The sequence below is a fragment of the Centruroides sculpturatus genome, unplaced genomic scaffold (assembly GCF_000671375.1).
Source record: "Centruroides sculpturatus isolate CEXI.00-Female unplaced genomic scaffold, Cexi_2.0 scaffold2116, whole genome shotgun sequence".
Classification (NCBI taxonomy): Eukaryota; Metazoa; Arthropoda; class Arachnida; order Scorpiones; family Buthidae; genus Centruroides; species Centruroides sculpturatus.
Window position 1 is genome coordinate 51,957 of NW_019386244.1, and position 16,246 is coordinate 68,202.

The 16,246-nt window shown below is 32.7% G+C and overlaps 1 protein-coding gene and 1 long non-coding RNA gene across 2 annotated transcripts; both read right to left on the reverse strand.

Moving 5' to 3' along the window:
- Positions 1–836: 836 nt before the first annotated feature.
- On the reverse strand, positions 837–9,298 carry LOC111614240 (disintegrin and metalloproteinase domain-containing protein 10-like). The gene is made up of 4 exons (XM_023355621.1): positions 8,654–9,298; positions 2,217–2,881; positions 1,587–2,142; positions 837–1,509 (listed from the first exon to the last, which is right to left on the reverse strand). The coding sequence occupies exons 1-4, from the start codon at positions 9,289–9,291 to the stop codon at positions 1,143–1,145; spliced, it is 2,226 nt and encodes a 741-aa protein (XP_023211389.1). The 5' UTR covers positions 9,292–9,298; the 3' UTR covers positions 837–1,142.
- Positions 9,299–12,785: 3,487 nt separating this feature from the next.
- LOC111614241 lies at positions 12,786–14,816 on the reverse strand. The gene is made up of 2 exons (XR_002754894.1): positions 14,389–14,816; positions 12,786–12,867 (listed from the first exon to the last, which is right to left on the reverse strand). It is a non-coding gene; the product is annotated as an uncharacterized LOC111614241 (long non-coding RNA).
- Between the last annotated feature and the right edge of the window lie 1,430 nt (positions 14,817–16,246).

Sequence of the window (16,246 nt, forward strand, 5' to 3'; positions counted from 1 at the left end):
GTAGTAATTACTCCGCTTCTTTGTGTAGACATTGATATTACATGCATCATCTTGCAGAAAATTTTGTCATATTTGTAATCATGAAAAAAATTAATTAGTGACGTTTTTATTGCAACATAATAAACAACCGGTGAAGTTTTCCATCTAATTTTATTTATTTTTGAAAGTGATTTACTTTTAAGTACGATATGAAAATAAAAGAATTAGTTATTAGTATGCGATATTTTAGTTTATGTAATTTTTTTTATCAAAAATAAAAAAGTTATATCACAATATATTACTTACTAATGATAAAATAAACCAGCAACGAGTTACTCAACTTTCCCGGCAGCATTTAAAATTTTGGTGGTGCCATCTGTTATATTTTATTTGAAAAAACTTTTTATATTTTTAACTGTTATAAAATGGCAAATAGTTTAATTTTGAGGGTAGAAATGGGTTTTATAGAAAAAAGTTGTAAATGTTAATAACGAGTAAAATTGTAATTAAGTCCTACCGTACTGGAGATACACGCGACTCCCTTCATTTCCACAACTCCTCGACCTTTAATCGCGAAAACTTAATAACATCAATCCTCCGAATAAACAAACCTCCTTGCAATATTTCAGAAATTTTTGACAAAAAGCATAGGAGTTAAGCTTAAGGTGTCCTAAGTCCAAAAATGTAAAAATATTGGGGGAGGATCATTTTTTGACCGATCGCCATACTTTCCCTCTGTTATATATAACAGCCAGGAAAGTAAATATGCATTTAATATTGTATAAATTTGTCAAAAGTAATAATTAATAACCATTAAATGTAAAATTTATTTATATCATCAACTGAAAACAATGCAATTCGTTATACTAAAATAAAAGTGTTATTTATCGATTTATAATATGTTAATGTAAAGTAATACTGGCAAGAGAAACAATTGATCTTTTTTTTTGGATAGAATTTTTCTTCACTTTTTCACATCTTCAACGCTTTCTGAAGAGCTTCTTGTTTCAAAGTTTTCTATTCGTTTTCCTGTAAGTTTTGTTACTTCTTTTTCTATTTCTTGTCGAGTACCTGTTGTTTCACTATTTTCTTCTTCATTTCGAATATATTTTCTGTTTTCGATTGTTTCCAAAAAATTCTGTTTATCTGTTTCTTCCATCTCGTTAGTCCCGTTCCGTACTTCTGCTTTCTTTATTTTTTTCGAACATATTTTGTTTTTCCATTTTTAAACTTGCTTCTTCGGTTACATTTCTTCCCTGCATCTCCACTATTTTATCGAATACCTTTTGTTTTTCTCTATTATCATATTGGTGGAGTTTGATTGAATGTCCTTTTCTTATTCCTCTTAATCGATCTTTCCTCAGCTGATATTTTGTCGCCATGGTGACAACACTAGGACTTCTTAAATTGCGATCGGTCATAAAATACATCCCTAGAATCGCTGATATAATAAAAGGGATGGGAGAAAGATAATACCACAATCTATAATCTAAAATCTTTTTACTTGACTTTATCCAGCAAGTTCCGTTTCTGTTTAAATAATTTGTAAAAGTTTTAAAGAAAATGATACACTTTTCTTGTATAAATAAATAAATTTAAATATTTACCTCAAACAAATTCCACGTTTACCATTACATTCTGTACCCTCTGATTTTAGATATAATTGTTTCTTAGAATTGAAGATATTAAATGATTCTACTGTATTACAATTTCCAGAATGATTCTTACAACAGAAATGACATTCTTTTTCGATAGTTGAACATTGGCAAAGTTCTAAACCGTGATCTTCGCAAACGTTGCTAATGCACAGCCCACGGCGACAGGTTTGAAAAGTGTTAAGACAGGGCGATCCATCTGATTCCATAACTCCTGAACAGAATGATGAGCTGCCGTCACAGTAGCTGGTAGCATTGAAGCAGATAACATTACTGAAACACGTTTTGTTATACGAAATAAAGTGACAGTTATTGTCGCAACATTGGCCTATGGCAGGGGCGCAAAGTGTTTTTGGTCTAAGAGAGCATTCGGATGGAGAACCTTTAGAGATGCAACAGTCCTTTGCATTCTTACAAATTCCCGTCGAATAATTGCAATCGCATGTCTCTCCTTCTTCAATAATTTCATTCCCGCATGTCGCTTGTTTAACCCTGTTTAAACATTTATCTAGTAAAGAAAAATTAAAAAATTAATTTTTTATAATTACTAATTAATTTTTAATGATTAAAGTAAATAAAAACCTTTCTTTGTAATAATCTTTTGCATAGCATGTAGACAACAAATAGAAAAATTCCAATTATTTAGATGATGTCCAAAAGGAACAGTTGGATACATTATAAAATTTCCATTGGATCGATTAACGTCTTCGGGACTACAAAATTCATCATTTAACGGATCGTCTTCACATCCGAATGCATGTCCCAATTGATGAAGTAAATTTAATGCAATTCTTATTGCAGGGATTCTAAAATCTCTTTCTATGTATGAAACAAAAGCAATGTTACTACTCACTTCATGTAGTGAAGTAAGATCACAAATTCCTCCAATTCTATTGAATTTTTTTACCGCACAGTGAGATTTTATCCAAAAATCTCTGTAACAGAAGTGTATTAGCATACAATAAGGATGTTTATATTGGGATATATGATTCATAAAACTATCGAAATCGTCTCTTTTAACATTCTGCAAAGGATATCCTTGTATATTTTCGCTTTCAAAAATGGTTATTTTCTCCACATTAAATCCGATTTCATTCGATTTTCCATCGTTGTTTAAGTCTGCTCTTCTGAATATCATGTGAGCCGTCATGGCGTAGAAAAGCATTTCTGCGATGATTCTCTCGTGATCTTTGTCCATAAATTCGAAATACGTATGATCTGCTAGGAGTTCTAAGGAGCAACTTGGTCTGAAAATAAGAATTATTAATAAAATTATAAATGTATTTAATATGGAAACACTACATAGACAACCAGACATTGCTATTTTTATGTTAATTTCATTTTAAATCTTTTATCAACACGATTCATGCAAATTTCAGGCAGCATTTGGCGACTTTCAAAATGTTATCTGTAGACATAACTAGAAAAAGGTAACTTTAATATAAATTTTCATTATATACTTGTGACTTATTTGAACATTACTTTTATTGTTCGATGGAAGAATATGTTCGCGATCAACCTTCGTATTTTAAAAATTCTTAACGCATAAAACATAATCATAGCTTCATGCTGCTTCAAACTCACACAAAAACTTTTTTAAATAAATAAATAAGACCGAGATAAAGATAATTTTCCGATTTAAAAATAATTTTGATCATACGCATTTTTAAAAGTTTTTAATCATATCGTTTTACAATAAATGCATTTCAGATACAGTAACTTTCACAATGCAATAGCACAATACAGGAATACTTCTTATTTGATCTATTTTCTTTTGATTCTAATAGATGCATAACCGAATGGCTGAGCGGCTAAGGTGAGAATCTATCGCTCTGGGGAAGCTCGGAATCAAATTCGGAATTTTTATAAAAAAGAATATAATTTTAAATATATATATATATTGTGTTCATCTAATTACTGCGACGATGATATAGCGCGAAATAGACGCGACGTTACGCCATTACTGAGACAGGTAGCACTTAGCACTTGCCTGGAATCGAAAGTGTTACTCGGTGAAAAGTCTGTAATAAGTATATAAGTATTTAACGACTCGTTTTTTTTTCATTTCTGAACGGTACTTTCTTAATTCTAATAAGCAGGGGCGATTTCTCTGGGCTAGCTTAGCATGCGCAACATGCTTAAGAAAGAGTTTTGACTACCAAAATACTTTTTATATGAGAACAAATATGCCTATAATAATATATTCTAACGTGTAAACTCTTTTATCATTTGTGTTTGCTTTTACATTGAGTGCTAGCAGGAACTCGATTGCTTGCTCGTATGGAGGTTTGCCGCAGCAAACAAGTGCGCTCGCATGACATCATTCGAAAGATTTAACACGGTCAGATTGTATCGAAAGCTTGCTGTACCCAGTCAGCATACATGTACTGTGTACTTTCAAATCTAAGTTGTGAGTTACGTACGTTCAGGGGCGGATCTACATAGGGACTAATAGAGCTTAAGTCCTATGTGTCAAGGGCCCACAAAAATTAAATTATTATCATAAAGTTTTAAGACTTTTTCTGATAAAGTTTGACATTCAACACTATTTTATAAATATTGATAAATATATTTCAACTCTGATTTTGATGTTATTAGAAATGAATGTTAAACCCCTATTTAAAAATTCTTAATTCAACAAAAAAATGAGGCCCCATTGGACTTCAAACCCATAAGCTCTAGGCCCCGAAAACCTAGATCCGCTCCTGCGTACATTGTTGCTATACGTTATTTTATCCACTCCAAATAACATTTCTGCTTATTGTTTAGTGTTAGAGTTAGGCCCAGTAATCCTATTATAACTTTCAGCTTGCCCAAAAATTTTGATCAGGATTCGCCCATTAATAAGTGCCTTCCAGTAGCCGAGTGCATAAAACCACTGAACTCTGGTAGTTAGTTACTCGTGGGTTCGGTCATGGCAAACGGCTGGCTACGTGGAATTTTCCGAGTTTTCTTCACATACTGTAAATAGGCTCCAGCTTTCCAGAAGTCTTCCTGGGTTGCATCCCCCAGCAGATAGCTCATGTGTCCAAATAAGCCAAACTAATTCTAATGAGCGATTATTTATTATGACATCATCACAATGTTCTTAATTCTTTTAGTGATGATTTTGCCCCTGTACGTCATACTTTTCCACTTTTTCTGTTAGTCAATAGAATCGTGTCTGTCATTTTTTTTTTGTTTTTTTAACTCTTTTCGCCTTGTGGATACTAACACGGCCTGGTTTTTAGCAAGCCCATTATGGGTTCGGCCAAGCCCACAATGGGGCTGCCAAGTGATGAGGGACGGGACCCGACATATCCGTTCAGACTACCCCTGAAAAATTCCTAGAAATTTTTCGACCTGTCCAGATTCGATTCCGGGTCCCCCAGAGCGGTAGGCTACCACCTTGACCGCTCGACCATCGTTGTCTCTGTCATCTATCTAACTTCGTTCAGGAAAAAAATTTGAATCGAAGTAACGTAAAATCCATTTCAAACCTGATGCTCCTATATAGTTTATCTCGGCTTCCTGCCTGTAATCTTTCTACATCTGGTCTCGACTTTCATCTATCTAACCCCTTTCTTGAGATTAAGAAAGGACAGACAGGCAGTGGAGGACAGTGATAATTTATAGGTCTACAATTTTTTGAAATTGCAGCCCAGTAATTTTTCTATAAACGCGATATGTACGATAACATAATTCCCACATATTTTATACAATCTGCTGCAAAAATATAAACATTTTATTACGACTTTATGTTGTAATAAAATGTTTATATTTTTGCAGCAGATTGTATAAAATATGTGGGAATTATGTTATCGTACATATCGCGTTTATAGAAAAATTACTGGGCTGCAATTTCAAAAAATTGTAGACCTATAAATTATCACTGTCCTCCACTGCCTGTCTGTCCTTTCTTAATCTCAAGAAAGGGGTTAGATAGATGAAAGTCGAGACCAGATGTAGAAAGATTACAGGCAGGAAGCCGAGATAAACTATATAGGAGCATCAGGTTTGAAATGGATTTTACGTTACTTCGATTCAAATTTTTTTCCTGAACGAAGTTAGATAGATGACAGAGACAACGATGGTCGAGCGGTCAAGGTGGTAGCCTACCGCTCTGGGGGACCCGGAATCGAATCTGGACAGGTCGAAAAATTTCTAGGAATTTTTCAGGGGTAGTCTGAACGGATATGTCGGGTCCCGTCCCTCATCACTTGGCAGCCCCATTGTGGGCTTGGCCGAACCCATAATGGGCTTGCTAAAAACCAGGCCGTGTTAGTATCCACAAGGCGAAAAGAGTTAAAAAAACAAAAAAAAAATGACAGACACGATTCTATTGACTAACAGAAAAAGTGGAAAAGTATGACGTACAGGGGCAAAATCATCACTAAAAGAATTAAGAACATTGTGATGATGTCATAATAAATAATCGCTCATTAGAATTAGTTTGGCTTATTTGGACACATGAGCTATCTGCTGGGGGATGCAACCCAGGAAGACTTCTGGAAAGCTGGACCCTATTTACAGTATGTGAAGAAAACTCGGAAATTCCGCGTAGCCAGCCGTTTGCCATGACCGAACCCACGACTAACTAACTACCAGAGTTCAGTGGTTTTATGCACTCGGCTACTGGAAGGCACTTATTAATGAGCGAATCCTGATCAAAATTTTTGGGCAAGCTGAAAGTTATAATAGGATTACTGGGCCTAACTCTAACACTAAACAATAAGCAGAAATGTTATTTGGAGTGGATAAAATAACGTATAGCAACAATGTACGCAGGAGCGGATCTAGGTTTTCGGGGCCTAGAGCTTATGGGTTTGAAGTCCAATGGGGCCTCATTTTTTTGTTGAATTAAGAATTTTTAAATAGGGGTTTAACATTCATTTCTAATAACATCAAAATCAGAGTTGAAATATATTTATCAATATTTATAAAATAGTGTTGAATGTCAAACTTTATCAGAAAAAGTCTTAAAACTTTATGATAATAATTTAATTTTTGTGGGCCCTTGACACATAGGACTTAAGCTCTATTAGTCCCTATGTAGATCCGCCCCTGAACGTACGTAACTCACAACTTAGATTTGAAAGTACACAGTACATGTATGCTGACTGGGTACAGCAAGCTTTCGATACAATCTGACCGTGTTAAATCTTTCGAATGATGTCATGCGAGCGCACTTGTTTGCTGCGGCAAACCTCCATACGAGCAAGCAATCGAGTTCCTGCTAGCACTCAATGTAAAAGCAAACACAAATGATAAAAGAGTTTACACGTTAGAATATATTATTATAGGCATATTTGTTCTCATATAAAAAGTATTTTGGTAGTCAAAACTCTTTCTTAAGCATGTTGCGCATGCTAAGCTAGCCCAGAGAAATCGCCCCTNTCCAGCTTTCCAGAAGTCTTCCTGGGTTGCATCCCCCAGCAGATAGCTCATGTGTCCAAATAAGTCAAACTAATTCTAACGAGCGATTATTTATTGTGACATCATCACAATGTTTTTAATTCTTTTAGTGATGATTTTGCCCCTGTACATCATACTTTTCCACTTTTTCTGTTAGCAATAGAATCGTGTCTGTCATTTTTTTTGTTTTTTTTAACTCTTTTCGCCTTGTGAATACTAACACGGCCTGTTTTTTAGCAAGCCCATTATAGGTCCGGCCAAGCCCACAATGGGGCTGCCAAGTGATGAGGGACGGGACCCGACATATCCGTTTAGACTACCCCCGAAAAATTCCTAGAAATTTTTCGACCTATCCAGATTTCGATTCCGGGTCCCCCAGAGTGGTAGGCTACCAACTTGACCGCTCGACCATCCGTTGTCTCTGTCATCTATCTAACTTCGTTCAGAAAAAAATTTTGAATCGAAGTAACGTAACATCCATTTCAAACCTGATGCGCCTATATAGTTTATCTCGGCTTCCTGTAAGCTTTCTACATCTGGTCTCGATTTTCATCTATCTAACCCCCTTCTCAAGATTAAGAAAGGAAAGACAGACAGTGGAGGACAGTGATAATTTATAGGTCTACAATTTTTTGAAATTGCAGCCCAGTAATTTTTCTATAAACGCGATATGTACGAGAACATAATTCCCACATATTTTATAAATTCATTATTAACATTCAAAACATTTTATTACAACTTTATATTGTAATAAAATGTTTATATTTTTGCAGCAGATTGTATAAAATATGTTGTAAAACTGTGAGAATAATTTTATTACAACTTTATGCTGTAATAAAATTATTCTCATAGTTTTACAAGATTTTTTTTATTTAAACAAGTCATGTGAAGTCTTTTGGACGTTAAGATCAGCAACTGGATCACATGAGGAGCCATAATGTCTAACACGGAGCAGTTTTCAAATATTAACAGTAGACCAGTATTAATTAGTAGTGGTTGGCCATTCTCTCTTTCGGGAGGAGGACAACTGCTACTTTTAGTCAAATTAACTTCAACCTTCATCTGCAACACTTCCTTCTTCCTATCGGACCCACCGGTATGGTGGCATTCGAATAGGAAAATTACACAATACGAGGTTACCAGTCTGCACAAAATATGATTTAAATGGTTTTCGAGAGTGCCGAATTTAAATATTTGGCCCATTTTTCTCAAAATTCGATTCGTCGGCGGCACTATCTGATATTCGGCTATGAATGAAAGTGTTTTAGTGCTAACATTTGAAAAAATTACAATATCTTAAATTCTCTAAGATATTGTAATTTTTTCAAATGTTAGCACTAAAAAACTTTCATTCATAGCCGAATAGCTTTAATCCGGAAAAAAGTTTAAAATAAAAAAAGTTAGTATTCGAATCGGATTATATACAACAGAAATATAACGTTATTAATTAATAAAGGTAAAAGAAACTGAAGTTAATTAAAAATTTCTTTGAGAAACGGTATCTAGTAAAAGAAAATATACTTATAGAAAATGAATTGTAAAGTAGTAACGCTCTATGATGCTGCACTGTTGCAAATTTAAAAAATAATATGCCAAACTTTAATTAACCTTAATTAATTACATACCCTTTCTTTGTAAGTTTTTCTCTTGAAACAGTGGAAATATCCTTTAGAGATTTAGTATATCTGTATATATTTAGCTGGTAATTTTGAGCTAGTAATGATTCTTTATTTATTTCTTCACAGTTATATTTAATATCTCGAAATGATGAATTTATATATACTTGTTCACCTGTATAAATTATAGTTTTATTACTTTCTCCAAATTGGCTGTAATGGATAGCGGGTTCAATGAAATACACTTGTTCTTTGGTATCTATTCTTCCGATGAACATTTTACGGTAAATGTATCCAAAGACTGTTGATCCATCTTTATTTTTTCCTGTGTAAATGGAAGCGCTTTCTAAATTACTAAGATGCAACCTTAAAATCTTGTTTTTTCTGTAAGTATAAATCTTTGCTGCCGAAGAGAAAAGCGAATTTTCTCGATACAGTCTGAATTTGAAGGTTTTGTCGTAAGCATTAAATTTTATACGATAGTAATTGATGTTATTCCTCGACAAACGAATTAGCCGAATATCAGAGAGGACTACTTTACGAAATGAATAAATTCCAGTTTGTGCCGAAACCGACTTTTCTAAGTTCAAATAAATCACTAAGTCAAGAGTAATAAAATAGTAAAGAAAAGACATTTTCGAATACATTCGAATTCGAACGATTATGAAATAGGAAAATATTGATTTTAGAATTATAAAATTTATTTAAAATTTTATTTTATTTTATTTTTTTGGAAACAATTGTTTGTAACTTTTATTTTTTCATTATTAAAGATTAAATAAAAGATTATATTCTCCGTTTAACATGAGCAACTACATATTAGATGCCTTATTAAGCATACAAAGTATAACAGTGTTTTGACGCGCGTTAGTATTTAGGGCCCATATCTGTAATGCCAATAGAACTGCAATGAGCATTTCTATAAAGCCGGGACTCCACATTACCGGAATCCGCGAAGTAATCGTAAAACTGAAAGCCAAACTGACGAAACTTTCAGTTTTGTAACGTTCAGTTGGACAGAAACAAGACTGAAAGCAGAGTTAAAAATTATTTAACTTTTCTGTTTTCGTCCCGCGCTTCTGTCTTACTGCAACCAATAAAAACGCAAGGATTTGTGACGCGTAGTCACGTTCATTAGTCACGCGTAGTTTGATTGTCGTAATGGCGGAAAGTGTAGCGAAAACGATGAGAAAACAAATAGATTTGGAATTCTTCATCGAAGAAGTTAGAAAATACAGATGTCTGTACGACAAAAAATGTAAATAATTCAAAGATTATTAACAATGAAATTGTTAATAAATGCAGAGAAATCATGGCAAAATCCGTAGCGTCATCCATGTTTGACTCTACGACAATTACAGAACTGATCAACAGATGGCGCATTTCTACTAGTGTCAAGTTAAAACGAAAACATAACTGAAACGAAAACTCTATATGTTTCAGTTCTGTTTCTGAGTTTCTGTTTTCAGGTAATGTGGAGTCCAGGCTTAACACAGTCACGCGGCGATGAAAACAGCAAAAGTTTTTAGGCAATTGTATATTAACAGGTATTTTTTCAAAAATATACAACACTTTCAAGAAATTAAATTAGAAGATTGAAAATCACTAACAAGCGGCGATATAATGATATAATCTAAAAATATGATATAATGTAAAAATAATGATATAATGTAAAAATATATTTTATTGGTGTCAGTCTCGTAACTGGTATTATTTACTATTTTGATTTTTTGCGAGGGCCATCAAGTACTGAGCATTAATCCAATATGAGTTTATCGTGGCGGCCCATATTGGATCAGTTATTTTCAAATTAGAAGTTACAAAATGCATATTGTAAGAGTCCAAATGTCAGTTCGCATGGCCGTTCCACAGCTGTTCTCGTTCGAATTAGATAACGTAGTCATTTTAAAATTTCAATTAATAAATAGATCGCATATATATATTTCATATTTAGAAACAACGTCGTTTAACTAGTTATATTTTTGTTCAGTTATTGATAAAGCGTTTATGTCAGCAGAGACTGTCGCTCTAGTATCCCAACATCGAATCTGGGCAAGCAACGTCAATAATTTTTCACGGACGGTCTGTCCTGGTTATGCCAGGCCACATTTTTCACCGCCCAGTCGCCTTATATTTATTATGGGTGTGGCCGAACTCATAATAAATATAATTAATTAAAAGGCCCTGTTAGTGCCCACAGGGAGGAAAGAGTTAAATGAAAGAGAAATAACAAATTTGAATAAAAATGATCTGACTCAGTCTGGCTTTTGAGTTATATAGAAAATACATGCAAGTTTCATTAGATTCTTTCTGGAGTGGCCGGGTGGTTAGGAACTGGACCTGACATATCAGGAATTCGCAAAAAGACTCCAAAAAATTCCTGGAGTTTTTCGACCATCCGATTCTTTCCCGGATTTCCAGGAGCGGTTGGCAAACGTCTTAACTGCTTTGACTATCTGGTCGACAATATATACATATATATGTGCCTATATTTGATGTACAGTACAGTACATTCAAGGGCTCTTGCTTTGCTCCCAAACCATACTAATTTAAAAAGCTGTATGATAACGTCACTAATTCATTTCTTCTAAGGAATTACGGGTTAGGTTTCGTATTGTTCCGTATTATGGGTTAGTATCCCAGAATTCCGTTCCTCAGATTTACCAGATCAAGGAATTTTTAATCGAAAATGAGGATTTTTATAATTAATTGAAAAAAACGATTATTTTTTTAAACCTCTTTCAGCCCTGTGGACCTAAGAGGGTCTTTTAAATCATACCCATCGTGAGTTTTGCCAGGCCTACAATAGGAAAACCGGGATGATGAGGGGACGTGGCCACTAGGATAGACCACTCACAAAAATTCCTGAGACTATTTGTCCGGTTATCAAAGTGAAGAGATGTTAATGAAGGGAATTTGTAGGGAATTCTACATTCTCGAATGGAAAATTAACAAGTAAAACGGCGAAGCCATCCTTGGGATGAGACTATGTCTCGGAGAGAGCGCGAGCAACGCATGCACAACTCCGGCACTCGCGCCTGTTTTTTTTATTTGCGCACCAAATACTCTGTGCCAAATTGCAACTCCTAACATCTACTCATTCATACCTATAAGGTGTGCAGCCGTTGACAGCAGCGCGATTTTAGAGACCAGATATGGTCTCGTAAAAAAAAAAAGCTTTTATTTAAGGATAAAAGTAATATTTTAATATAGTATAAAAAATAATTAACATTATTACTGTGTTCCATTTATTATTTGTTTATTCACCATAATAAAATTCTGATTAATTTTGTTTGAAAAAATTAACTAATCTTATTTGCCGGCTTATAAGACGCACTTTTTCCGAAAAATACTATCTGAAAATGGGAGTGCCTTATAAGCCAGCAAATAGGGTATATAATACTGTCCTGATAGAACTAAAGAAATATAATCAAATTTACTTTGCCTTTAATTTCAAGTCTGAACATTTATTAAGTGTATTTATTTGTTACTTTTTTCTATGAAATGAATTTTTTTATTTTATTATAATAGAAAACTTTATATATTTTATATACTTTCCCAAAATAATTTCAATTAGTATATAAGGTTATAAACAGTTAATAATATGTATTAAAAATTACACATTTAACAACTAATAGTAATTGAGGATGTCTATAGGATTTGCATAACTCAAATTTCATAAAACAGTTGAAATTTAAGAATTTTTATATTAGTGCAATAATTATGTACACAGACATGAGAAACGTTTAAATATATGTTTTGTTTACTATTATCATAATACGTACATAAAGTGGAAGAACCCGAAAATCCTACAAATTATTATAAACTGAAAATACAATTTTATATGCTAATCAAATGACATTGCCAGATTTTAATCTAGCTACAATATGGGTAATTAATGTATTGGGTTAAAGATCTGCTGTATATAGAACAAAAGTTTTATAAAGAGCACTTCGATGTTATTTATTGTCAAATTTAAATTATAAGATCAAATCCCCGATAATACCTTTTTTCCCCCATATATATATATATATCATTGTCTACGTTGGACTTAGTATATTAATAGGACTTATTATACTGTTGTTTCAGTTTTTGCAAATAGAGATGATCTTATTCAGAAAAACAAAATCTTTATTTTTTACCTGGTTTTTCACCTGTACTGTACACTCTTTGTTCGTGTTTCGGACCCGATGGCCCCTCTTCAGCAGGTATATATTACAATTCTATAACAAATTTTTATGAAACTTATATTTAACTTGTAAAAAATTAATCAAAAAAGATACAATCTGACCAAAAATATTTTTGGACAGACTGTGTCTTTTTTGATTAACTTAAAATTATCATCCGGCGAAATTCTACAAATTATAAAAACTATAACAAGATTTTACCCGACAATTTTAAGACTTATAAAATGGCTTACAGAATTCTTATTGTCTATCATTAACACACAAGTATAGACATAAAGCATCCCTATAATTGTTCTTAACATAATTTCAATCGCTGAAGAAATAATATAATAAAAGATTTAATACAGTAAGGAAATACTGGTAGAGGCAAAAGAATTAATATCAACTTTAAGAGTTTCGACTTAAAAAAGTAGTAAATTTATTTTTTTAATAGCTGCAGAATTAATATAACAGTATATAAAGAAATCATATTAAAGTTCTGTAACGTTATTTAAACTTTAATGAATGACAAAAGAATTTGTAAATATGTTAAAATTAGTAAAACTATTTTAAGTTATAATTATATCTAAGCAATAATATATTGTATTGTAAATAATTTTTCTTGCTATTTAAGTTTACTGTATCTACTTTGTAAAGGCGGAAGTCATGTCTAAAAAATGCCTAATTAATTAATTAGTTTGAAGAAATTTTGAAGATAAGTTACTTTTAGAATAATTGACACTGTCTATCTGCCACTCTTAAAATTCATGTTATAAACATGAGTTTTAAAGTTTATTCGTAATAAAGCTTATTCGTAATTCGTTAATTTCCATATTGAATCCTTTGAGGTTGTGTGCAGTGGTGATATTCAGCGGGTTCGCACAGGTTCGGCCGAACCCGTTGTTAACATTTTCAAAGTTTTTCGAACCTTGTTAAACACACGTAACATTTCTCAGTGGTTTTGTTTCTTTTAAAAAATATATTAAAATATACGTATTATACTCTGTAACACTACTAAACTAGAGCCTTATACCCTGTTCGCCTTGATGTGACCTCCCTCGACCGTTTCAATCTTGACTGAAACGAGGAAACGAGGTTCAATCGCGGTCGACTCAAGAGAGATCCCAAAATCCCACGCGTGCGATAAAATACAAGATGGCTGCGGAACACGTGTTGTAATAAAATATGTACAAAATAAACCATTTCAAACACTCTTTTTTATTATATATATAATTCTAACATAAAAAATGTTAAATTTTGACCGACTTAATTTTGCGAACGCATCTTTTTTATTTATAGGGGTATCTTAAGGTCAGTTTTTGCGCTAATATTGCTAATGCACCATTTGAGCGAAAAAAAATTGTTAAGGAAAAATTNGTCAGTCGTCATCCGAAGTCCCTCTACAAAAGTCGTCATCCGAAGTCCCTCTACAGAAGTCGTCATCCGAGGATTAAAACCGTGATCCAGGATTCAAACCGTGCCCAGGATTAAAACCGCAACCCAGGATAAAACCCGTGCATCAAAATTCCGAAATAACACCGTGACAGAAGTAACACCGTGTCTCCTTAAGAATCTCACCCCACTTCCGTGCTTCCACACCTCCGAGATCCAATTAACGGACAAGAACTAGTGGAAAGACCATTTCAGAGGAGTCAAGAGTGTCATCATACTACAGATCTGCGACCTAGGAAAAAGAAAGGTATTTATCAACCCGCGATTCAGTTGTAAACTCTCTCTCTCGAACGGAATAGTATAATTAAGTCCGATAATATGCCCGATATCTCTGTATTTTCTTTGTTTATTAATAAAATGGAATTTTTGTTAGAAAATAGGGAGTCCGAGTAAGTCACTTCCTCGTCTCTCTCCTCACCTCTACTCCGAATCCAAGCGCTCACACGCTACCGCTCGCGAATCTCGTGACATAAAGTCGCGTTTTCCGAGTCCCTTAGAGACTCGGTGGTGTCATCCTGACAGGGCGCCGAAGAGGTGCCGACGCTACGGTCACAATAATAATAATAATTTAATTATTATTGTGAAGATTTCTGCTATTTGAGATTTGTAATATAATAATAAATGTTCTAATAAATATTGATTACAGAAAATTAGAAGATTATAGCAAATTATTTTTCTATTCTAGTTGATGTTTCTCTTTAGCAATAACAACAGCCATACAAGATTGCTTGAATATATTCAATAAGAAAACTTCAACTGAAATTTAGTGCATATTTTATAATTATTATTGCTTTTATAACTTCATATTTTTATACAAATAATGCTACTTGCTGCTTATACTGTCTTTCAGTGTGAACATGTTGCATTTTTTGAAGTAACAGTTTTAGTGAAATTTGAAAATACAGTATCAGGTTACTAATAGAGATTTTATTTAAATATTTTATGTTGTTGAATACAAAAATCAAGTATATAAACTGCTTTAATATTTAACACACATTCTAGAATGTTTGCAGTATGCATCATTAAAGTGATTTTAATTAACCATGTTACATTAAACCATGGTCCTCAGATCAGTACTAGTCTATAGGCTGTTTGTGGTAAAGTTTTATTTTTCTGACAGGTTGTATAACAACATTATGTAACTTATTAAACAGAATGATTTTTATTGAATATAATATGTTTGTGGACTGAAAACATAATTATTGTATTTTATTTTAAATTTTAATGTGATTGGTTGAAATTAAAACATTTAGTCATTTAAATTAATATTTCATAATAATTAAGAGTAATGTAACATAGTACAAGTTGAATATTCTAATGAATAATTATGTTGCTTAATAATCATTTTATTTTAAAATAAACAATAAATAAAGTTGAAGTTGATATTTCTATTTGTTGGTATTGTCTACTGTTTAATAAATTTTTATAAATATACTTATTAATTCTCTACAAAAATAATTAAATTTAGTTCATATGCATAACTTTTGTCATTTAGGAACCTTCTCATTATCTCTTGCAAACACTTTTGAAGGTTTACTTTATATAATATGTAAAATTTGTGATAATGGTTTTCTTTTCTCTTGATTTCATTTTAATTTATAAAAAATTTTTATTCTGAGCAGTACTCTTCCAATGTGCAGTTTATATAATACAAAAATGCATGTGATTATAGAAAATTAAATATATTGTTATTTTAACAAGTATTTCGAAATTTTTTTCACTAATTTTGCATTTCAGAACTAAATAAATAGTTAAAAAATAAATTAGCTAAATAAATAAATGGTTCGTATTTATCATACGAACCATTGACATCTTATTTTTAATATTTAGTTAAAGCAGGAATTTTTAACGAATGTCGCGAAGGAATTAAAGAACGCACCCCTGCTACTAGTGTTCAGTAGTTTTATCCACTTCACCATTGGTGGACTCCCAATTTTATGAGTGATGTAATAAATAAAATGGTCGAAATAAAAAAATTTCAATC